General features: G+C 38.9%; 1 protein-coding gene across 5 annotated transcripts in view; it reads right to left on the bottom strand.

Moving 5' to 3' along the window:
- The window catches only part of lrrc56 (leucine rich repeat containing 56), a 162,305-nt gene that overhangs the window by 47,491 nt on the left and 90,516 nt on the right, over positions 1–24,298 (bottom strand). For all 5 annotated transcript variants that reach the window (XM_069904041.1, XM_069904033.1, XM_069904049.1 and 2 more), the window contains one exon: positions 8,000–8,096. In XM_069904041.1, coding sequence (XP_069760142.1) covers positions 8,000–8,096 — 97 coding nt within the window. The remainder of the gene's footprint in view (positions 1–7,999; positions 8,097–24,298) is intronic.

Genomic DNA, 24,298 nt, shown 5'->3' with positions numbered 1-24,298 from the left:
CCCTTTCCAACTGCTCTGTTTCCTGATAATAGTCCTTTTTCATCTTGGTTACATAACTTGTTATTTGCCCTCTAATGAACGCTTTCAATGCATCCCATAGTATAAACTTATCTTTCACTGATTCCGTATTTATTTCAAAGTACATTTTAATTTGTCTTTCAATGAATTCTCTAAAATCCTGCCTTTTAAGTAGCATGGAGTTTAATCTCCATCTATACATTCTTGGAGGGATGTCCTCTAACTCTATTGTCAATATTAAGGGTGAATGGTCCGATAATATTCTAGCTTTATATTCTGTTTTTCTTACTCTATCTTGAATACAAGCTGATAACAAAAATAGGTCTATTCTTGAGTATGTTTTATGTCTACCCGAGTAATATGAATATTCCTTTTCATTTGGGTGTTGCTTGCTCCATATATCCAAAAGTTGCATTTCTTGCATTGATTTAATTATAAATTTGGTTACTTTGTTCTTTCTGTTAATTTTTTTCCCAGTTTTGTCCATATTTGAATCCAAATTCAGGTTGAAATCCCCTCCTATTAATATGTCCCCTTGCGTATCTGCTATCTTCAAAAAAATATCTTGCATAAACTTTTGATCTTCTTCGTTAGGTGAATATACATTGAATAGATTCCAAAACTCCGAATATATCTGACATTTTATCATTACATATCTCCCTGCTGGATCTATTATTTCCTCTTCTAATTTAATTGGCACATTTTTACTAATTAATATAGCTACTCCTCTTGATTTTGAATTATACGACGCTGCTGTTACGTGTCCTATCCAATCTCACTTTAATTTCTTGTGCTCCAATTCAGTTAAATGTGTTTCTTGCACAAATGCTATATCAATTTTTTCTTTTTTCAGTAAATTTAACAGTTTCTTCCTTTTAATTTGGTTATGTATTCTGTTAATATTTAAAGTCATATAGTTCAGCGTAGCCATTTCATACTTTGTTTATCTTCCCTTTCCGTTTCTCCATCATCACCTTTCCTTCTTATCCATTTCTGCTTTCTTGTTTTGAACACTTTATAAGACAACATTTCTAAAACATCAAACATTTTCCTTATTCTCCTATTTAAAACTCTTTTTTTTTAAATTTTTTATTTTTCACACCATAAATCACATTAGCCATGATATACACTTGTTCTTTTTCACACATATACAGTGACTTTTTCTCCCCCCCCCCTCCCTCCTCCCAAGCCACCCCCCCACCCCCCCCCATCCATTTTAGGTATACAATCTAGGTTGCATTAAGCCAGTCAGTCAATGTTGTCATTCAACAAAAATACACCAGAAATTCTACTGAGTCCATTCTTTTCTTTCCTTCTCCTTCCATCAACTTAGGTAATGTTTGTATGTTTGTCCCCGGTAGGTTTTCGCTATTGTATTTAATGTAAGGCTCCCATACTTGTTCGAATATTTCAATATTATTTCTTAAATTATATGTTATTTTTTCTAATGGAATACATTTATTCATTTCTATATACCATTGTTGTATTTTCAGATTATCTTCCAATTTCCAGGTTGACATAATACATTTTTTTTGCTACGGCTAGGGCTATCTTAACAAATCTTTTTTGTGCATCCTCCAAATCAATTCCAAATTCTTTGTTTTTTATGTTGCTTAGGAGAACGATCTCTGGATTCTTTGGTATATTGTTTTCTGTTATTTTATTTAATATCTGATTGAGATCATCCGAAAATTTTTCTACTCTCTCACATGTCCAGATTCCATGAATTGTTGTTCCCATTTCTTTTTTACATCGAAAACATCTATCAGATACTGTTGGGTCCCATTTATTTAACTTTTGCGGTGTAATGTATAGTCTGTGTAACCAATTATATTGTATCATACGTAGCCTCGTATTTATTGTATTTCTCATCGTTCCAGAACATAATTTCTCCCATGTTTCCTTTTTTATCTTTATATTTAAATCTTGTTCCCATTTTTGTTTAGTTTTACCATTTGTTTCCTCTTTCTCCTTTTCTTGCAGTTTAATATACATATTTGTTATAAATCTTTTGATTAACATTGTATCTGTAATCACATATTCAAGGTTACTTCCCTCTGGTAAACTCAAATTGCTTCCTAATTTATCTTTCAAGTAGGATCTCAGTTGGTAATATGCCAGCGCTGTATCTCCAGTTATATTGTACTTACTTCTCATTTGTTCAAAGGATAAGAATCTACTTCCTGAAAAACAATTTTCTATTCTTTTGATCCCTTTTTTCTCCCATTCTCTAAAGGAAAGGTTATCTATTGTAAAAGGGAGTAGCTTATTTTGCGTCAATATTAGTTTTGGTAATTGATAATTTGTTTTATTTCTTTCTACATGAATCTTCTTCCAAATATTGAGGAGATGATGTAATACTGGAGAAGTTCTATGTTGTACCAATTTTTCGTCCCATTTATATAATATGTGTTCAGGTATCTTTTCCCCTATTTTATCTAATTCTAATCTTGTCCAGTCTGGTTTTTCCCTTGTTTGATAAAAATCTGATAGGTATCTTAATTGTGCGGCTCTATAATAATTTTTGAAGTTTGGCAATTGTAAGCCTCCTTGTTTATACCATTCTGTTAATTTATCTAGTGCTATCCTCGGTTTCCCCCCTCTCCATAAAAATTTCCTTTTTATTTTCTTTAACTCTTCGATGAATTTTTCTGTCAGTTGTATTGGCAATGCCTGAAATAAGTATAGTATCCTTGGAAAAATGTTCATTTTAATACAGTTTATCCTTCCTTTCAGTGTTAGTGGTAGATCTTTCCAATGCTCTAAATCGTCCTGTAATTTTTTCATTAGTGGATTGTAATTGAGTTTATATAATTGGCCTAGATTTTTGTTTATTTGTACCCCTAGGTATCTTATTGCCTGCATTTGCCATCTGAATGGAGATTCCTTCTTAAATTTTGAGAAATCCGCATTATTCATAGGCATTGCTTCACTTTTATTTACGTTTATCTTGTAACCCGACACTTCTCCATATTCCTTCAATTTCTTATATAATTCTTTTATTGATAGTTCTGGTTCTGTTAAGTACACTATAACATCATCCGCAAATAGACTGATTTTATATTCCCTGTCTTTTATTTTTATTCCTTTTATATTATTATCTATTCTTATCAATTCTGCTAGTGGTTTTATAGCTAGCGCATCCCTGCCGCGTTGACCTGCTTAAGTTAAATTGCTTTGATACATGTCCATTTACTGTCACTTTCGCTAACGGTCCCTTATATAATGCTTTAATCCAATTAATCTACTTCTCCGGTAAACTGAATTTTTGCAATACTTTGAACAAATAATTCCATTCTACTCTGTCGAAGGCCTTCTCTGCGTCTAAAGCAACTGCTACTGTAGGTGCTTTATTTCCTTCTACTGCATGAATTAAGTTAATAAATTTACAAATATTGTCTGTTGTGCGTCTTTTTTTGATAAATCCAGTTTGGTCTAAATTTACCATTTTCGGTACCTGTTCTGCTAATCTGTTTGCTAATAGTTTAGCTATTATCTTATAATCTGTGTTTAGCAAAGATATTGGTCTATCTGGTTTATCTGGTGAGAGTGGATCTTTCCCTTCTTTTAGTATTACTGTAATTATTGCTGTTTTACATGAATCTGGTAAGTTTTGTGTCTCATCAATCTGGTTGATTACATCCAGGAGGGGCGGTATTAATAAGTCTTTAAATGTTTTGTAGAATTCTATTGGAAATCCATCCTCTCCTGGTGTCTTATTATTTGGTAAATTTTTTATTATCTCTTGTATTTCTACTGTTCCAAATGGTTCTGTTAATTTATTTTGTTCCTCTATTTGTAGTTTTGGTAGTTCAATTTTAGTCAAAAATTCATCTATTTTCCCTTCTTTCCCTTCGTTTTCAGTTTGGTATAATTGTTCATAGAATTCTCTAAAGTTTTCCTTAATTTCTTTTGGATTATATGTAATTTGTTTGTCTTTTTTCCTTGTTGCCAGTACCATTTTCTTAGTTTGCTCTGTCTTAAGCTGCCATGCTAGGATTTTGTGCGTTTTTTCACCTAGTTCATAATATTTCTGTTTTGTCTTCATTATATTCTTCTCTACCTTATATGTTTGTAATGTTTCATATTTTATTTTTTTATCCGCCAATTCTCTTCTTTTAGTTGTATCTTCCTTCAATGCTAATTTTTTTTCTATGTTTACTATTTCCCTTTCCAACTGCTCTGTTTCCTGATTATAGTCCTTCTTCATCTTGGTTACGTAACTTATTATTTGCCCTCTAATGAATGCTTTCATTGCGTCCCATAGTATAAACTTATCTTCCACTGATTCCGTATTTACTTCAAAATACATTTTTAATTGTTTTTCAATAAATTCTCTAAAATCTTGTCTTTTAAGTAGCATGGGGTTTAATCTCCATCTATACATTCTTGGAGGGATGTCCTCTAGCTTTACTGTCAGTATTAAGGGTGAATGGTCCGATAGCATTCTCGCTTTATATCCTGTTTTTCTTACTCTATCCTGCATACTAGCTGATAACAAAAATAGGTCTATTCTTGAGTACGTTTTATGTCTAGTCGAGTAGTATGAGTATTCCTTTTCTTTTGGGTTTTGTTTCCTCCATATATCCAAAAGTTTCATTTCTTGCATTGATTTATTTATAAATTTGGTTACTTTGTTCTTCCTGTTACTTTTTTTCCCCGTTTTATCCATATTTGGATCCAAATTCAGGTTGAAATCCCCTCCTATTAGTATGTTCCCTTGCGTATTAGCTACCTTCAAAAAGATATCTTGCATAAACTTTTGATCTTCTTCGTTAGGTGAATATATATTAAGTAGATTCCAAAACTCCGAATATATCTGACATTTTATCATAACATATCTCCCTGCTGGATCTATTATTTCCTCTTCTATTTTAAATGGCACATTTTTGCTAATTAATATAGCCACTCCTCTTGCTTTTGAATTATACGATGCTGCTGTTACATGTCCTACCCAATCTCTCTTTACTTTCTTGTGCTCCAATTCAGTTAAGTGTGTTTCTTGGACAAATGCTATATCAATTTTTTCCTTTTTCAGTAAATTTAGTAGTTTCTTCCTTTTAATTTGGTTATGTATCCATTAATATTTAAAGTCATATAGTTCAGCGTAGCCATTTTATATTTTGTTTATCTTCTCTTTCCGTTTTTCCATCATTACCTTTCCTCCTTTTCCATTTCTGTTTTCTTATTTTCAACTCTTTATAAGACAACATTCCTACAACATCGAACATTTTCCTTATTCTCCTATTTCTATCTTCTTTAACCCCATTCTCCCCTTCCCCTCCTGAGTTGCCCTTTATCCCTTGTCGGGCAACCACATCTCCCCTCTCCATTTGGATTTGCGAATTCACTCGCAAATGTCAACTGATTTTGTAGTGACCGTAACTCCTCCCCACCCAGACCCCCAAGAAAAGATTTCAATTTTCATATGTAACAAAGGTCACTCTTTTAATTCCCTCCTTATTCCCTCTATTCCCTTTCCCTCCCTTATTTATTCTTGTCTATACTCTATATATTTTCCTCTAAATACGGATACATTCATGTATACACACTATATATATATATACACACATATACCCCTTTACACACATACATATAGTTCGTGGTCATTTTTACTCTCATTACATGTCTTCATCTCTCTGCTTGTTTTGTAGTTGTTCTGCAAATTTCCTTGCTTCCTCTGGATCCGAGAATAGTCTGTTTTGTTGCCTTGGAATAACTATTTTAAGTACCGCTGGGTACTTTAACATAAATTTATATCCTTTTTTCCATAAGATCGTTTTTGCTGTATTGAACTCCTTCCTCTTCTTCAAGAGTTCAAAACTTATGTCTGGATAGAAAAAAAATTTTTGACCTTTATATTCCAGTGGCTTTTTGTCTTCTCTTACTTTCTTCATTGCTTTCTCCAATATATTTTCTCTTATTGTATATCTTAAGAATTTTTCTAAAATGGATCTTGGTTTTTGCTGCGGTTGTGGTTTCGGGGCTAAAGTTCTATGTGCCCTCTCTATTTCCATTTCTTCCTGTAATTCTGGTCTTCCTAGGACCCTGGGGATCCAATTCTCTCATATTCTTGCCTTCTTCATCTTCCTTAAGGCCCACTATCTTTATATTATTTCTTCTATTATAGTTTTCTATTATATCTATCTTCTGAGCTGACAGCTCATGTGCCTCTTTAACTTTTTTATTAGATTCTTCTAATTTCTCTTTTAATTCCTCTACTTCCATTTCTACAATTGTTTCTCGTTCTTCCATATTTTTCACTCTTTTTCCTATCTCTGACATGGCCATTTCCATTTTATTCATTTTTTCTTCTGCATTCTTAATTCTTCTTTTTATCTCATTAAATTCTTGTAATTGCCATTCTTTCACTGATTCCATATATTCTTTAAAAAAAGATACATCCATTGTCTTGCCTGTCTCTTCTTCTTCCACTTCTTTCTGTTCTTCTTCCTCTGGATTGACCATCTGTTGTTTCCTTGTTTTCTTTTTACCCTCTTCTTTCTTGTTGTCGTTATTGTCTGTGTTCTGCACCTGCTGCTGTGCTGCAGGTGTCTCTCTCAGCTGTGGAGATCGACTCCGCAGCTGTTCCCCCCTCCCATCAGTTCGTTTTTTTTCATGCGCGGTTGCGCACTTTTACTCGGCTCTGCGAGCCATTTTTGTAGTCCCGAGCCCGGGACTTCCACTGACCTGCGGGAGCGGGCTTCTCTCTCTGCGGCAGGCCTCTTCGGACAGGTAAGGCCTTCACCTTCTTCCTCTGACATTCTTTCTTCCTCTTTTTTTCCCGTTGTTTTCAACTTTTCTCTCTTCGCTGCCATTTTCTTCTCACCTTTATTTTTACTTTATTATAAATTTTAATCTTGTACCTTTGTGCTTTGTGTGTTTTTTTTAAACTTTTCGGGAGAGGGCTGGAATTCCCTGACCGGCCACTACTCCATCACGTGACTCCCCCAGCTGCAATAATATTCAGGTTTTAGTGTGCCACAGTCATTCTGCAATTTCACTTTTCCAACTGGTCACTTTCCATTCCTATTATTCACCAATCTTGTGACATGAACCCTTACTTCATGGATTTTATGTCTCCTTTCATGTTCCAACACAAAACATTAATCTTTAAACAGCAGGGATCCACAGGTATCTTTGCTCCACTCTGTCACATACTTTCAGATATAAAGATGAAAAATTCATAAAATGTAATTGCACATTCAAAGCAAAAAAAAAGACCTCGACAGCACTGTGTATCCTAGTGACACAGAAGCAGAGCCTGCTGAGGGTCTAAACACCCAGGCCTGGGTATTAATAGCCAACCTTACATTCAGTAAATGGGGACAGATCATTTCCTTTCATGTGAATCAGTGAAAAAGAAAATTATCACCAAGGGAGCAAGGGAAAAGGTTAGCTCAACATTTCCACAGAGGAGTGATGGAGCAGGGAATGCTTTGTGACAAGAAGCTAATGAGGCAGACAATTGCATCGTTAATAGAAGCCACAAAAACATTGAAGAGAAGAATAGGAAATGTGAGGGAATACCAGGAGAGCAGAAGCAATTTGGAACTGATCCAGGAGAGAAGGCACTGGAATTAATTTGGGATTGATTTGTGGTTATGAAGAGCAGTAGAGTTAGTAGGCTAGTTGTGGACTGATGCAGGGGCAAGTCAAGCACATGGAAAGAAAGGAATGAAATATGTTGAAATGCAGTGACAAAGATGGGGTAGATGGCCTCCTTTGGTGCTGTGAATGTGGATGGGGCATAGACGTCAATATCCTTACTGACAGGAACATGTGGGACTGGGTGGTGCCCAAATTATTTTAGAGAGCTCCTGCTTCATTAATCCAATAAAAAAAGAAACAATAAAATGTCCATGGAGCCTCTCATTCCTCTCCGCATAATTTCATCTGTTCCCTTGCCTTAATAACAGATTTAAACACTTTGTGGCCCTCACTGGTGATAACTGCTTAATAAATCAATGACTTTACAAACCTTTAAAGAACAGAAAGAAGGAATTCCATCCAAGTCTGTCAGTCCACAGCGAGCCATCCAGAGCACCTGGAGATTTGTTAATGATGTTCCGAGGTCCCTGAACATTTAAAGGGAAAGAGGAACATCAATTACTTTTATTTTATAATTATTGAGTCATTACAACTTAAACATAGTTATGTTACCTTGCAGAAAAAAACTTTCAACATTCAATCTGGAGCAGTGATCACTGGAAGCTATCCAGGGGAGTTCAGACCACAGCTCTCGCTGCTTTACTGAGAGCCAGTGCATACCAAACAAGTGTGGTTCAGCAGAAAGAAAAATCAAACCAAGGCTGTGAAATCCAGTTCAGAGTTGTTACCGAGACCCAAAATCGAAAGGAGGTTGCTGGGGATGCCCACTGATAGTAATGAAGAAAGTTAGGAGAAAGTTCATAAGACTGCTTTGTTGAACACCTTGGCTCTGTCTGCCACATAGTGTGGATTTCCCAGAGACCACCCATTTCAATTCTCCATCCCATTCCCTTGCCGACATGTCTGTCCATAGTCTCATGCACTGCCAGTCTTTGGCCACCTGTAAATTGGAGGAACAACACTTCATCTTCCAATTGGGTACCTTCAACCGAATGGCATTAATATTGACACCTCTGGCTTTCATTAAAACCACCCCCCCATGCACTTCTCCACCCCCACCCCATCGTCTCTCCATTCCCTGTCTTCTTTTGCACAGACATGATCAATTCTACCTCGTCCCTTATCATATCCAATTAACACCTCACCCATGTTTGAATTCTGAGATTTTCTGATATACTCTGCTTCTGCCATTTCTGATTTTTTTTCTTGAAGAAGCTCGTCCAAAATGTCGGCGATATATCTTTGTCTCCTATAGTTGCTGAAAAGACCAGCTGAGTTCCTCCAGCATTTTCGACTGTTCACTACAGTCACAGCATCTGTAGCCTATTATGATTCAGGAAGTTAATATTAGACAGCCACCATCATCCCACAGGGCAACAGGTCTCAATGACTACCACCCTGTGGCACTGAACACCATTATGAAATGCTTCAAGCGTTTGGTGATACAACACATCAAAGGACACCTCTCATGGATGCTGGACCCATTTCAATTCACCTATGGAAGAAACCGACGCTATAGCCTTGTCCCTTCGCTCTGTCCTGACCCACCTGGAGAATGTCAGCTCATTTGCCAGACTACTGTTCATTTTCTTCAACTTGTTGTTTAATATAATCATTCCCTAGAGGCTGGTAGAGCTGTCCTTGATGGGACTCAAAATTTCTTTAAAACTGGAACCTGACTTCCTAACAGAAAAACCACAATCTGTCTGGGTCAGTAGCAGAATGTTGAGCACCATCACACTGAGCTGTGTGCTCAGCCTGCTACTGACCTACAACTGCGTCGCCAGACCCAGCTCCAACAGTGTCATCAAGCTTGCAGATGACACAACAGTCATTGGCCTCATCAGCAACAACAATGAGTCGCACTACAGAGAAGAGGTGGAGAATCTCATGAAATGGTGTAAAAGTAACAACCTGAACGTCAATGTGGACAAGACAAAGGAGATGATGATCATGGACTTCAGGAGGACCACGAACGACAACCCTCCACTACACTAGTAGAGAGAGTGGAGTTCATTTAACTAGTGACCTATTGTGGACCCTCAACATCTCCTCATTTGTCAGGAAGGTGCAACAGTGACTGCACTTTCTGAGAAGATTGAATCAGGCAAAGCTACTGGCCACCATTATGTCAACCTTCTAGAGAAGCTATATCGAGAGTATCCTGGCTGGCTGCATCACAGTGTGGTATGGCTGCCGCAGAGAAATGGATCGGATTGTTTTGTTTGTCTGTAAGAGTGTTATACCTGGTTGTGTGTCTATGTATTTTGTACTGAAGGCTGGAGAACGTTGTTTAATTGGATTGTACTTGTACAATCAGATGACAATAAATTTGATGACTTGATTACAGCAGAAACAGTCAGTCTGGATACAATCTGAAGAAGCAAGATATTGGGAATGATTAAATCTTGAAGACTACAAGGTGTTCAGATGGAAGGCGAGGAACTGATCCCTCAGGTTGCACTGGGCTTGGATGTAACAGGCAAAATGCCAAGCATGAGTGGAAGTGGGATGGAGAATTCAAGTGATAGGCATGTAAAAACACAATGCTGGAGAATCTCAGCAGGTCAAACTGTACTTTATCACGTCAAGTTTATTGTCATCTGATTGTACAAGTACAACCCGACGAAACCACATTCTGCAGTCCTCGGTGCAAAACACAACCAGCATAACACATATACTGTACAGACAAACAATACATATGTAGCAAAGATAAAGATGCATAACCAATGTTTTGAGCTTGAACCCTTCATCAAGATATGACCAAAATGTAGGCAGGGGCCTGAACAAAATGGTGGGATGGGGTATTGAGGGGCAGGGACCAGGAGCACAGACCCACAGGCAGGAGGCAATATGTAGATAAAGGAGGGAGGGCACACCAGCAAATAGGAGAGGTGCGGTGGCTCTGTGAATGGAGAGGGATGGGGATGGAGAGCTGTAGGAAAGATAGAGGGATGCCCTCCCTCCCTTCCGGTCGCAGCTGCAGCTGCTCTGGATCCCAGGACTGCTGTAATTAACAAGTAGACCCGCTGGGCACAAACTTGGATTCGACAAGAGTTTTTGGTGAAACACAGTGTGTCTGGAACTGCAACCTGGGTTGCGAAACAATGAGCAGGTCGCTGAGACGAAGCCACAAGGTTTGCATCTCGATGGTTGTGGAGTGAGGTCTACTGAAGAGACCGAGCTGTGAGTATCATGGTGATGTGGCTTTGGCCATGGTCTTCTAGTGGTGCCTGCTTTGATAGTTGTGGAAATGATGCAACGAGGCAGAGACGGAGATGGTGTCCCAATATGACTGGAGCGGTGGAGCAGTGTTAGCCCTGAGAAATTCCAAAGGATCTGTTGGTCATGGTCGATGTCAACCTGAGGATTGCCCAAGGTTGGGAGGGAGTGGGGTTGGGGTTTGAGGCAAACTGTTGCTCCACCACCTCGATAAACTGTGACTTGGTTGGTATTTCCCCTCTTGAAGCTGGTAGACTTTAACATCTAAGTCCTGCCTATGCTGGTAAACCAGCCCTATGATGGCAGCGGTTGGACTTTTTGTAACATCCAAATGGAACTGCAACTGGGCTTATTTGTGTTCACTGCTTGTTCTTTGAAGTCTGGTGTTTGTAGCACTGTTGTTCATTTGAAATTGGGAAGTTGTTCATTGCTGTGATTAAATAATTAATGTTCTAAGTTGGATAGTCTATGTAAAAAGATGGCTGCGCCAGTGTATTTTGGGTGCCTGTCATCGTTTAGACAGTAACCAATTGATTCCTAATTGTATGTTCCGTGCATTAGATCAACGTGCATTGGGTTAAATGTGCTATATAAATAAACTGCTAGTATTCCACTATTACCTCTTGCCTGTGATACCATGCTCCTCCCTTCACCATTTTGTCTATACCTTGATGAAAGGCTCAAACCCAAAATGTTGATTATGTATCTTTATCTTTGCTATATAAAGGACACTGTTTGACCTGCTGAGTTTCTCCAGCATTGTTTTTACTTCAACCACAGTGTCTGACAAAATAGATGAGTTTTTAGCTAAAATTGAACTACCAAAATTGCAAGAAGAGGAGCAAAACAAATTGATAAAACCATTTGAAATAGAGGAAATACAGGATATATTAAAAAAGCTACCGAAAAATAAAATGCTTGGAGAGGACAGACTCCCAATAGAATTCTATAAAACATTTAAAGAGTTATTAATTCCTCCTCTCCTGGAAGTAATGAACCCAGATAGAAGAAGCGCAAAACTTGCCAGATTCATGTAAAACAGCAATAATTACAGTAATATCAAAGATGGGGAAAGATTCACTAACACCAGCATCGTATAGACCAATATCTCCACTTAATTCAGATTATAAGATAATAGCAAAACTACTAGCAAACAGATTAGCCAACTGTGTACCAAAAATAGTAAAACTAGATCAAACTGGATTTATTAAGAAAAGACGAACAACGGACAATGTCTGTAAGTTCATTAACTTAATCCATACAGTACAAGGAAATAAGATACCAACAGAGGCTGTTGCTTTAGACGCAGAGAAAGCCTTTGACAGGGTAGAATGGAATTATTCATTCAAAGTATTACTGAAGTTCAACCTACCAGAGAAATATATTAATTGGATTAAAGCATTATATAAGGGACCAATGGCAAAGGTGACAGTAAATGGATATATATTGAATTCAGGTCTACTAGGCAGGGATGTCCACTATCTCCCTCACTGTTCACTTTAGCAATAGAACCATTGGCAGAACTGATAAGAACAGAAAGTAAAATAAAAGGGATAAAAATAAAAGAGAAGAAATATAAAATCAGTTTATTTGCAGATGACATCATATACTTAACAGAACCAGAATTATCAATAAAAGAATTACATAAGAAATTGAAGGAATATGGAGAAATATCGGGATACAAGATCAACGCAAATAAAAGTGAAGCGATGCCAATGAATAATGCGGATTACACAGAGTTTAGAAAAGAATCACCATTTAAATGGCAAACACAAGCAATCCGATACCTAGGTATTAGATTAGATAATAATTTAGGCCATCTTTCCAAATTAAATTATCAGCCATTAATGAAGAAATTACAAGATGACTTAGGACATTGGAAAGATTTACCACTAACACTGATAGGAAGGGTAAATTGCATTAAAATGAATATCTTCCCAAGGATACAATACCTATTTCAATTGTTACCAATTCCCTTAACAGAGAAATTCTTCAATGAACTAGAGTATAATAAGGAAATTCTTATGGAAAGGGAAGGGGGGGGGGGGGGAAACCGAGGATAGCGCTAGATAAATTAACAGAATGGTACAAACAAGGTGGTTTGCAGCTACCAAACTTTAAAAATTATTATAGAGCAGCACAAATAAGGTATCTATTAGATTTTTATCAAACAAGGGAAAAACCAGATTGGACCAAGATAGAGCTAGATAAAATAGGGGAGAAGGTACCAGAACATATACTTTATAAGTGGGATGAAAAACTGGTACAATATAGAAGTTTACCAGTACTACACCATTTACTCAACATTTGGAAGAAGATTCACGGAGAAAGGAAAAAAACAAATTACCAACTACCAAAATTATTATTGACGCAAAATCAACTAATCCCTTTCACAATAGATAACCTTTCCTTTAGAGTATGGGAGAAAAAAGGAGTTAAAAGAATAAATTATTTCCCAAAAAATAATTTTCTATTATCATTTGAACAAATGAAGTATAAATATGGAATAACTCATGGTACAATGTTTGCATCCCACCAACTGAAAACCTACTTAAAGGACAAATTGGGAAGCAGACTGAGATTACCAGAAGGAAGCAGCTTTGAATATGTGATTACAGACACAATGATAATAAAAAGATTTATAACAAACATGTACATCAAGCTGCAAGAGAAGGTAAATGATGAAATAAGCTATAAACCCAAACAAAAGTGGGAAAAAGATGTAAACATAAAGATAAAAAAAAATATGGGAAAAGTTATGCTCCGGAACTATGAGAAATATAATAAATATGAGGTTACGCATGATACAATATAATTGGTTACACAGGCTATATATCACGCCCCAAAAGTTAAATAAATGGGATCCAACATTATCAAATAGATGTTTTCGCTGTAAGAAGGAAATGAGAACAACAGTACATGCAATTTGGGCATGTGAGAAATTGAGAAAGTTTTGGGAAGATCTAAATCAGGTATTAAATAAAATTACAAAAAGCAACATACCAAAAAATCCAGAGATCTTTCTTCTAAGTAATATAAGAAATAAAGAATTAGGCCTCAAACTGGATGAAGCGCAAAAAAGATTTATTATGATAGACTTAGTTGTAGCAAAAAAATGTATAATGTCAACTTGGAAATCAGAAGAGAGCCTGAGAGTACAGCAATGGTACATGGAAATGAATAAATGTATTCCATTGGAAAAAAATAACATATAATTTAAAAAATAAAGTCACATTATTTGAACAAATTTGGGAACCGTACTTGGAACACAACAGAGCAACAGAGAGGGCTTATCCCCTAAAACGATAGAATGAGAAGACGAAATGAACTGACCCAGTGTGTAAAAGTAGATGACACAATTTTCTTGTTTATTTTCATTGTGTGATGACATTGTTTAGTGGGTATATGTTGAACGTTTAATGGGTTTGGAGGGGATGGAAAGGAGGGAGGGAAGGGAGGGCGGGAAAAGGGGAGAAAAATGATACTGTGTATATTCAAGAGGGAAATGTTTGTGAGTTTTTTGATTAATAAGATGCATAGTGTGAAAAATAAATTTTTTTAAAAAAACCACTGTGTCTGCAGACTTTTGTGTTTTACTACAGGCATCTGTAAGTTCAGTCCACCCAGACGGAATGATTGGGTGACAGAGAGGCACTTTGTGGAACATCTTTGTTCAGGTTTTACATGTCCCTATGTTTTCTCTCTCCAACAGTCCTGATTAATCCTGTAATTTGTATACAGTATATCACCATGGCCTTCACCTTATTAGAGATAATTGCTCTGTCCTATCTATTCCACCACCCCCCCAACCCCCGCAATTTAAAGCTAACTTGTTTTCTTACTTTCAGTTCTGACTAAGATGTGAAACGTTAACTCTTTCCTCAGATGTAACTGACCTGCTAAGTATTTTCAACACTTTTTGTAGTTATTCCACAAACAGCAGATGGGATAAGTGAGAATGGATTGGTGATGAATGCTAGGGGAAAGTTTCTGTTCTTCAAAGTGCCTCACAGGATTGTTCAATTTGACCTGAACAAAACAGATGGGGAGAAACACAATAGGTTTCAGATTATAGTAAACACACCAAAATGATGGAGGAACTCAGCTGGTCTGTTCAGCATCTATAGGAGACAAAGATATATCGCTGATGTTTCAGACCTGAGCCCTTCCTCAAGGAAAAATCAGAAATGGCAGAAGCAGGTAATATTAAAAAGTCTCAGAATTCAAACAATGGGGGAGGAATCCAGACCAACAAGGGTGACAATTGGATGTGATAAGGGACAAGTAAGAATTTATCTTGTCTGTGGGAGAGACAAAAAAGGGAGTTGTGGGGGGGGGGGGGGGGGTGGGGGGGGGGGAAAAGAGGGGATGGTTTAATGAAAGCCAGAGAAGTCAATATTAATGCCATCCGGTTTGAGGGGCCCATTTGGAAGATGAGGTGTTGTTCCTAAGTCTGGCAGTACATGAGACCATGGACAGACATGTCTTTTTTTTTTAATTTTTATTTTTCACACCATAAATCACATTAGCCATGATATACACTTTTTCTTTTTCACACATATACAGTGACTTTTTCTTCCCCCCCCCCCCCCTCCTCCCAAGCCACCCCCCCACCCCCCCCCCCCTCTCATCCATTTTAGGTATACAATCTAGGTTGCATTAAGCCAGTCAGACAATGTTGTCATTCAACAAAAATACACCAGAATTTCTACTGAGTCCATTCTTTTCTTTCCTTCTCCTTCCATCAACTTAAGTAATGTTTGTCCCCGGTAGGTTTTCGCTATTGTATTTAATGTAAGGCTCCCATACTTGTTCGAATATTTCAATATTATTTCTTAAACTATATGTTATTTTTTCTAATGGAATACATTTATTCATTTCTATATACCATAGTTGTATTTTCAAATTATCTTCCAATTTCCAGGTTGACATAATACATTTTTTTTGCTACGGCTAGGGCTATCTTAACAAATCTTTTTTGTGCATCCTCCAAATCAATTCCAAATTCTTTGTTTGTTATGTTACTTAGGAGAAAGATCTCTGGATTCTTTGGTATATTGTTTTCTGTTATTTTATTTAATATCTGACTGAGATCATCCCAAAATTTTTCTACTCTCTCACATGTCCAGATTGCATGAATTGTTGTTCCCATTTCTTTTTTACATCGAAAACATCTATCAGATACTGTTGGGTCCCATTTATTTAACTTTTGCGGTGTAATGTATAGTCTGTGTAACCAATTATATTGTATCATACGTAGCCTCGTATTTATTGTATTTCTCATCGTTCCAGAACATAATTTCTCCCATGTTTCCTTTTTTATCTTTATATTTAAATCTTGTTCCCATTTTTGTTTATTTTTACCATTTGTTTCCTCATTCTCCTTTTCTTGCAGTTTAATATACATATTTGTTATAAATCTTTTGATTAACATTGTATCTGTAATCACATATTCAAGGTTACTTCCCTCTGGTAAACTCAAATTGCTTCCTAATTTATCTTTCAAGTAGGATCTCAGTTGGTAATATGCCAGCGCTGTATCTCCAGTTATATTGTACTTATCTCTCATTTGTTCAAAGGATAAGAATCTACTTCCTGAAAAACAATTTTCTATTCTTTTAATCCCTTTTTTTTCCCATTTTCTAAAGGAAAGGTTGTCTATTGTAAAAGGGAGTAGCTTATTTTGCATCAATATTAGTTTTGGTAATTGATAATTTATTTTATTTCTTTCTACATGAATCTTCTTCCAAATATTGAGGAGATGATGTAATACTGGAGAAGTTCTATGTTGTATCAATTTTTCGTCCCATTTATATAATATGTGTTCAGGTATCTTTTCCCCTATTTTATCTAATTCTAATCTCGATGGACAGACATGTCGACAAGGGAATGGGATGGAGAATTGAAATGGGTGGCCATTGGGAGATCTATGCTATTGCGGCAGACAAAGCTGAAGTGCTCCACAAAGTGATCTCCCAGTCTGCGTTTAGTATCTCCAATGTACAGGAAACCATAGCAGGAGAACCATTTGTAGTAGATGACCACTGCAGATTCACGTGAAATGATGCTTCACTTGGAAGGTCTGTTTGGGGCCCCTAATGGTGCTGGGGAAGGAGGTTTGGGCATAAGTGGAGCATCCCCTGCAGTCACAGGGTAGGTTCCAAGGGGACGATTGGTGGGGAGGGAGGAGTGGACAAGGGAGTCACGGAGGGAACAGTCCCTGCGGAAAGCAGAGAGGGAAGGAGAGGGAAATGCATCTAGTGGTGGAATCATGTAGTAGGTGGCGGAGGAGGATGTGTTGAATGCTGAGGCTGGAGGGGTGGCAGGTAAGCACAAGAGGAATCCTGTCCTTGTTGCACATGGGGGGGGGTGGATGGGGCGAGGGCAGATGTGCGGGTAATGGAGGATATGCGAGAGAGTGTCGAGTTGATGGTGGTAGAGGGAAAGCTACATTGTTTAAAGAAAGAGGACATCTCTGATAATCTGGCATAGAAGTCCTGGTCCCTTATCATATCCAATTAACACCCTTTGTTGGTCTGGATTCCTCCCCCTTTGAATTCTGATATATCCTGCTTCTGCCTTTTCTTATTTTTCCTTGAAGAAGGGCTCAGGCCTGTAACGTTGACAATATATCTTTGTCTCCTATAGATGCTGAAAAGACCACTGAGTTCCTCCAGCATTTTGGTATGTTTAATCACAGGGACGTCAATATGCAGCATGAAGGCAATTTTAAAAAATGCTGAACCTATCAATATTGCCAAAATCTAGCAGAATATTTGACTGGAGTGCAGCAATAACATTACTATGCATTTCAGCGCTTTATTGGATTTAGCTAATTAAGATAGAGAAGTTAATTGTGCTCTTATTCTTCCTCCCAATTTCACAAAGTACATGGAAGAGAGATAATGGCACCCCAAAAATCCCTCTGGACAACTCCCACAATGCAATGGAAACTGGAATTAATGAGGCCAATTCACAGTACAGCAGCAGATAGCATCAAGGAGGAACAATGTTGTCTTGTCTCAAGGTGTTCAAATGATGCCACAAGGCAGAAACAATTTCTAAAGAAACTGCCACATGAGAAAACTCACTCTGAAGGAACTTCCAACTCTTTGACTATACCATTGAGCGAGTCCATTCACACTGACAACTGTGTGTTAAATGTGCTGCATAGTTATCAGGCTGGACTATGATTGTGGAGTTCAGGAGGGGGGAGGTCAAGGGAGTATGAACCAGTCCTCATCAAGGAATCAGCAGTGGAATGGATTAAGAACTTCAAATTCCTGGGAGTCAACATCTGAGAAGATCAGTCCTGGGTCCTCCAAGTCGATGCAATCATGAAGAAGGCTCACCAGAGGGTATACTTCGTGAGGAGTTTGAGGAGATTCGATATGTCACCAAATACTGTTGCAAATTTCTACAGGTGGACTGTGGAGAGCATTCAGACTGGTTGCATTTCATGTGGAGCTGCCAATGCACAGGACAGGAAAAGGATACAGAGAGTTGTGAACTCAGCCAGTGGCATCACAGACATTAGTTTTCACTCCATTAAGGATATCTACAAGAGGCGGTGTCTCAAGAAAGTAGCCTCTATCACCAAGGACCCCCACCACCCAGGCCATGCCCTCTTCACACTGCTAACATCAGGAAGGAGGTACAGGAGCCTGAAGACGAACACCCAGTGGTACAAAAACAGCTTCATCCTATCCACTAACAGATTTCTGAATGGGCAGTGAACCACAAATACTACCTCACTTTCTCTTCCTTTTACACTAAATTATTTATTTTTAAAAATGTAATTCATAGCAACATTTGCATCTGCAGTGCTGCCACAAAACAACAAATTTTGTGACATGTTCATGACAAATTCTGATTCTGAAGTATATTCAGTAAAAACACAATGCTAGAGAAACTTAGCAGGTGAAACAGTGTACTTTATATAACAATGATAAAGATACTTTATATAGCAACGATAAAGATACATAAGGCTTGAGCCCTTCATCACAGTATGAGCAAAATGTAGGTAGGTGTCCGAACAAAAAGGTAGAGGGATGCAGCACGGTCCCAAAGGCAGGAGGTAATAGGTAGATAAGAGAGGGAGGGCACAACACAAGCAGGGTGAGGAGGAATGGGGTTGGAGAGCTATTCATTGTTGAAGTATATTCAAAAGAATGAGGACAGTAGAATAGACCCACTGAAATTTACAGTGCCTAATTCATCAGCTCATTGCTATCTACCTCTCGGTAAACTGCCTGGAGATTGGGCTCTTCAAGTATTCCTCCAAGTATTTGTGAAGTGTGGTGAAGGCTTCTGCCCCCTCTACCTTTTAAGGCAGTGAACTCCATTTCTGACCAGGAAATTTGTGAAGACATTTTCTTATCTCCCTTTCATAATTCTACCAATCAGCTTCAAGCTATGCCCTTTCCATAATGGCTAAGGAAATTAGCTTTTCTGTTCATCCTGGTCTCGGACTCCCACAATTTGATACATTCAATTTACGTTAATTCTTGCTGGATTGGAGATCATGCACACCATGCTCAAGATGCAGTCTTATCAACAATCTATATAACTCAAAAGCCAAACACAAATGCAAGCAGTATCCGTGGGAGAAAAATAATGGTTGATGCTTCAGGCCTGAGCCCATCAAGACCTGTGCCTTCTAAACACATTTCTGAGCTTTTGTGCTGAATTGCTCTCTTCTATGTCCAATTTTAGCCCCTACCTCTCGGAAACTGATCTATCTATGGTTGCCTTTCTCCTACTAAGCCCAGTTCAAACCACCAATGCCTGTACCCTCACCCCAAAAGGCTCCAGGTTGAAACACAACTCCCTCTGGAGTTATTAAGACTTTTATTACAGTACTTTTTGATTTTCAAGATCTGGCAATAATTACAGAGCAGTACCTACTGCCCATCCCTAAATGGACTCAAGAATTTTTTAAATTTAAATTTAGACATACAGCATAGTAGCAGGTCTTTCAGCCCATGAGCTCATGCCACCCAATTACACCCCAATGAGTTACACCCCCGATTTTTTTTGAAGGGTGGGAGAAAACCAGATCCCCTGGTGCTGTAACAGCATTGTGCAAACAGTGCCTAAATTGTGGTATATTCTCCCTAATTACTTCTTGGGAGCGCCTTCACCATAAGGTGGTAGTGATCTGCCTTTTTAAACCACTGCACTCCTTCTGAGGAGAACATACCAGGATTTAGTGACAGCAGTAACAAAGGAGAGGCAATACCTTCAGTCAAAATGGTGTGACCTGGAGGAGAACCTGCAAGGCTTAAGTTCCCAAAAACCTGCTGCCCAAATCCTTCTTGGTGATCGAGGTCTGCACTAGAAGATGCTGACAGACTAGCCTGGGAAAATAACTACAGCACATTACACAGATATTGAACACTTCAGCAATGATCAAGGAAGGTTTAGTGGGTTGATATAGGGTGTCAATGAAGTGGGCTGTTTTGATCTGGCTAGTATTGAATTTCCTCAGAGTTCCTGGAGCTGCATGAAGAGGTTTACATAGGTTTACATTTAATTCCTGACTTGTGTCTTGTAGATACTGTGAAGGCTGCAAGAGGTGAGTCAGTCACGAGAGATATCAAGCCTTAGAATCTCTCTTATGCTTGGACAGCAGTGTACCCAAAATGTTGGTGGTGGGGAAGTAAAACATGAAATCTGCAGACACCATGGTTGAAGTCAAAACAAAAAGCTGGGGAAACTCAGCAGGTCAAGCAGGGTCCTTTATATAGCAAAGGTAAAAATACATAACCTACGTTTGAGACGAGCCCTTCAAGTTCCTGATCTTTCTCAGGTGATTTGTGGCCTTTATGAAACAGGACAGTATTTTTTTGTTCCCAGTTCCACTCCCCCCATCTCTAGCCCCTTTTCACACTCTCACTTGCCAATGATCCTGTTTTGATTTCACTGCTTTTTTTTCCTCTTCACATATTTATAGAAACTTTAACAGGCAGTTTTTCTATTCCCTGCAAACTTATCTCATACTCCACCTGTGCCTCTTAATCAATCATTTCATGCACTTTTGCTGAATTCTAAACTCAGGCCAGCTGCTTTCTCTGGCAATGTTTCCTCCGACATCATCCCTAATTTCCTATGTAAGCCACCCATACTTGTTTTCGTGCCATTCAAGAATGTACCATTTTGTTATTGACGTAGACATTAACAATTATCCATGACCTATGCACATCAACCTTTTTTAGTGAAGTCCCCCAATCTATCAGCACCAATTCACACCTCACACCCTGGTGGTTCACTTGTTCGGGGGGCGGGGGGGGGGGGGGGTTACTTCACATCCCCCCTTAAAGAAAAGCAGTCAGGTTATAGTCAGTCTTCCCAAAAGACAATCCGAAACAACAGAGCTAAGATTGTTAATTATAATTAGAAAAAAACCCAGAATGTGCCAAAATATGAAACATAAAAGGAAAAGCTGGACGAATTCATTTGTGGAGAGAAAAACCGGTTAATATTTCCGGTCAGTCAAACTTCCTCTCAACTGGCAGGAAATTGCAAGGTTACCAATGTTCAGATCCAGAGCTAGGGGAGGTGGGGAATGAAATGTAAAACAAAAGACTAAATCAGGTTGAGAGGGGCATAAGAACTAATCTTTAGGATTAATTTTCTAGAAGTGAGAAAGAGTGATCAGCATGAAGTTGGAGGATTTAACATTCATCCCAGAGGTGGAGACACTATGGATGGGATGTTATTCCTCAATACAGCAGTGGAGAAGGCTGCAGACAGACCGGTCGGTCAGAGTGCGAGCGGGATTGTGAGTTAAACTGGAGGCTACAGTAAGGTCTGTGGCATCCTGTTCACTGAGAGCAGACACCCCACACATGATCACTGATGTGTGTTTGGTTTCTCCAGTAGAAGACCTGGTTAGCAAAGCAGTTAGCGCAACGGTGTTACAGCACCAATGACCTGGGTTTGAATCCACCGCTGTAAGGAGTGTACGTTCTCCCCGTGTCTGCATGGGTTTCCTCAGAGTGCTCTGGTTTCCTCCCACCCTTCAAAAAGTACCAGGGATGTAGGTCAATTGGGTCTAAATGGGCCCATGGGCTGAAAGAGGCTGTTACCGTAACGTATGTCTAAAATTTTTTAAAGGCCCCCGTCTGCACTGGATGCGGTAGAGAAGATGAGAGGAAATGGAAGCAAATCACTGCTTCACTCGGAATAACTGTTTGGATCCCTGGGTGGGAAGGGGAAGAGGTGAATGGACAAGTATTGCATCTCCTCGGTTGCATGGGAGGTGCTGTGGGAATGGTGGGTGGGGACGAAAGAACAAACCAAGAGTCACAAAGTGGCTGGTACCTGCAAAATACAGAAAGGAAAGGAGAGGGCTTTGTGACTGATGGTGGGATCATATTGGAACTGGAGAATCTGTTGAATGTGAAGGTGGATGTAGAGGAAGATGAGTCTTGGGGTGCCCTGGCTTTGCTCTTCCTGAGGGTGAGATGCGAGAAGATGTGGGGAAATATTGTGGTGTATCCACCACAGCAGAGGGAAAAAGACATTTCATGAGAGGCCATTTCAACAGATGGTCTCGTCATGGGAACAAATACAGAAGAAATGGAGAAGGGAAGCAGGGAGAGATGATCTGGGAATCTGTGGGCCTGTGAAAGATGTTGGTGGGTCATGTTAGTTAGTGAAGTGCACATAAACACTGGGGAACTCAGCAGGTCTCCCAGGAGCCACAGGAAATAAAAGGCAGATGATGCTTCAGGACAAAGCCTTCATTCAGTGCGCAGTAAATAAGTCAGACACCCAAATAAAAAAGGTGTGTGGGGGGGAAGGGGAGCACAAGCTCAAGTAAGAGGTAGTCAGTAGATACAGGTGGGAGGGTCGAAGTGATAAGGGAGGAGGGCAGAAGGACAAGGAAGTCAGCTCTCAAAAAGAGAAGGGATCAGAATTTATTGATATGAACATGTCACAAAATTCCTTGTTTTGCAGCAGCATCAAAGAGCAAATATTTATATAAACCACCTTACAAAATAAAATTTAAAAAATGCTAAAGAAAGTCAAAGTCATGCTGTGCTGTGAACTTGTCACAAAATTCGTTGTTTTGTGGCAGCGTTACAGGTGCAAATTTTGCTATAAATTACATAAAAAATAAATACATTCATGCAAAAGAAGAGAACGTGAGGCAGTGTCTGGGGTCCATTGTCCATTCAGGAACCTGATGACAGAGGGGAAGAAGCTGCCCTTGTGCCACTCAGTACTCGTCTTCAGGCTCCTGTAACTCCCTCCTGATGGTAGAAAAGTGAAAAGGGCATGGCCTGGGTGGTGGTTGGGTCCTTGAGGATTGAGGCTGCTTTTTTTAACGACACCGGCTCTCGTCGATGTCCTCAATGGAGTGAAGAGTGGTATCCATGATGTCACAGGCCGAGTTAACAGCCCTCTGGAGTTTTTCCTGTCCTGTCCATTGGCCCCTCCCTACCAGACAGTGATGTAACCAACCAGAATTAAATCAAGAAAATCTTCAGACACCATGGTTGAAATAAATTTATTTCATCTAGCCAGAATGCTCTCCATAGTACACCTGTAGAAGTTTTTGAGAGTTTTCTCATATTTGTGGGTGGTCTCACCAGGCAATACATAAGGTCATGGACAGATGTGTCAGTGTGCCATTCCATACCAAGGAGTCTTGGACTGATCCTAGATGCCTTTGCCTCCATTACTCAAAGGGGAATACCAATCTGCTAGTTTGATCCACTGTGGATGACCTGGCTGGCCTTCCTATACTGTTTCTGTCTGCAGAGGACAGGCTAGCTGTGTGCGACCATCTCTTTGAAGGTAGCTCTCAGTCTCAAAGATCCATGGGATCAGTCATTGTTCCTAGTCCAAAATCAAGACCTTGGGTTCTTTCAGTTGGGAATGCTTACACCACATGTCCTGGCACATTCTGCTTCTTCCTTGAAGAAGGGCCCATGTTCGAAATGCCAGCAATATATCTTTGCTTTTAAAGACCAGCTGAGTTCCTCCAGCATTTTGGTGTGTTTTACTACAATCACAGCATCTGCAGACATATGTTATATGCCACATATGATTGTTCAGGATGTGGGATGCTTTCTGATTTCCCACACTCTGCAGGATGTTCTTCCTATGGACAGAGATTCTGCCATGACTCCATTTATTTAAGAACCAAAATTCAAGCCCTCTCCCATTTCAACACTTTCCCCAAGCTGCTTTACCAGTGGAGGTGATTAAATATTTGTTAATTTATCAACTCTACTTTTCTTTGAAAGGTACTAAGGCACACCTCTGCTTGTCTGTCCAAATTCCAAAACTTTGTGCTCAGTTGATAGTGCTTTCTGTGACATTGCATGAAGACAGTGAAGTAGGAAAGGCAAGTGTGCTGTCCACTGTCTCATGTCAGTGTGTAATACATAAGGCATTGGAGAACCTCAGCAGGTCACCCAGCATCCGTAGGAAG

This window comes from Narcine bancroftii, chromosome 1 (assembly GCF_036971445.1).
Source record: "Narcine bancroftii isolate sNarBan1 chromosome 1, sNarBan1.hap1, whole genome shotgun sequence".
Classification (NCBI taxonomy): Eukaryota; Metazoa; Chordata; class Chondrichthyes; order Torpediniformes; family Narcinidae; genus Narcine; species Narcine bancroftii.
This window is presented reverse-complemented; position numbering and strand designations above follow the sequence as displayed.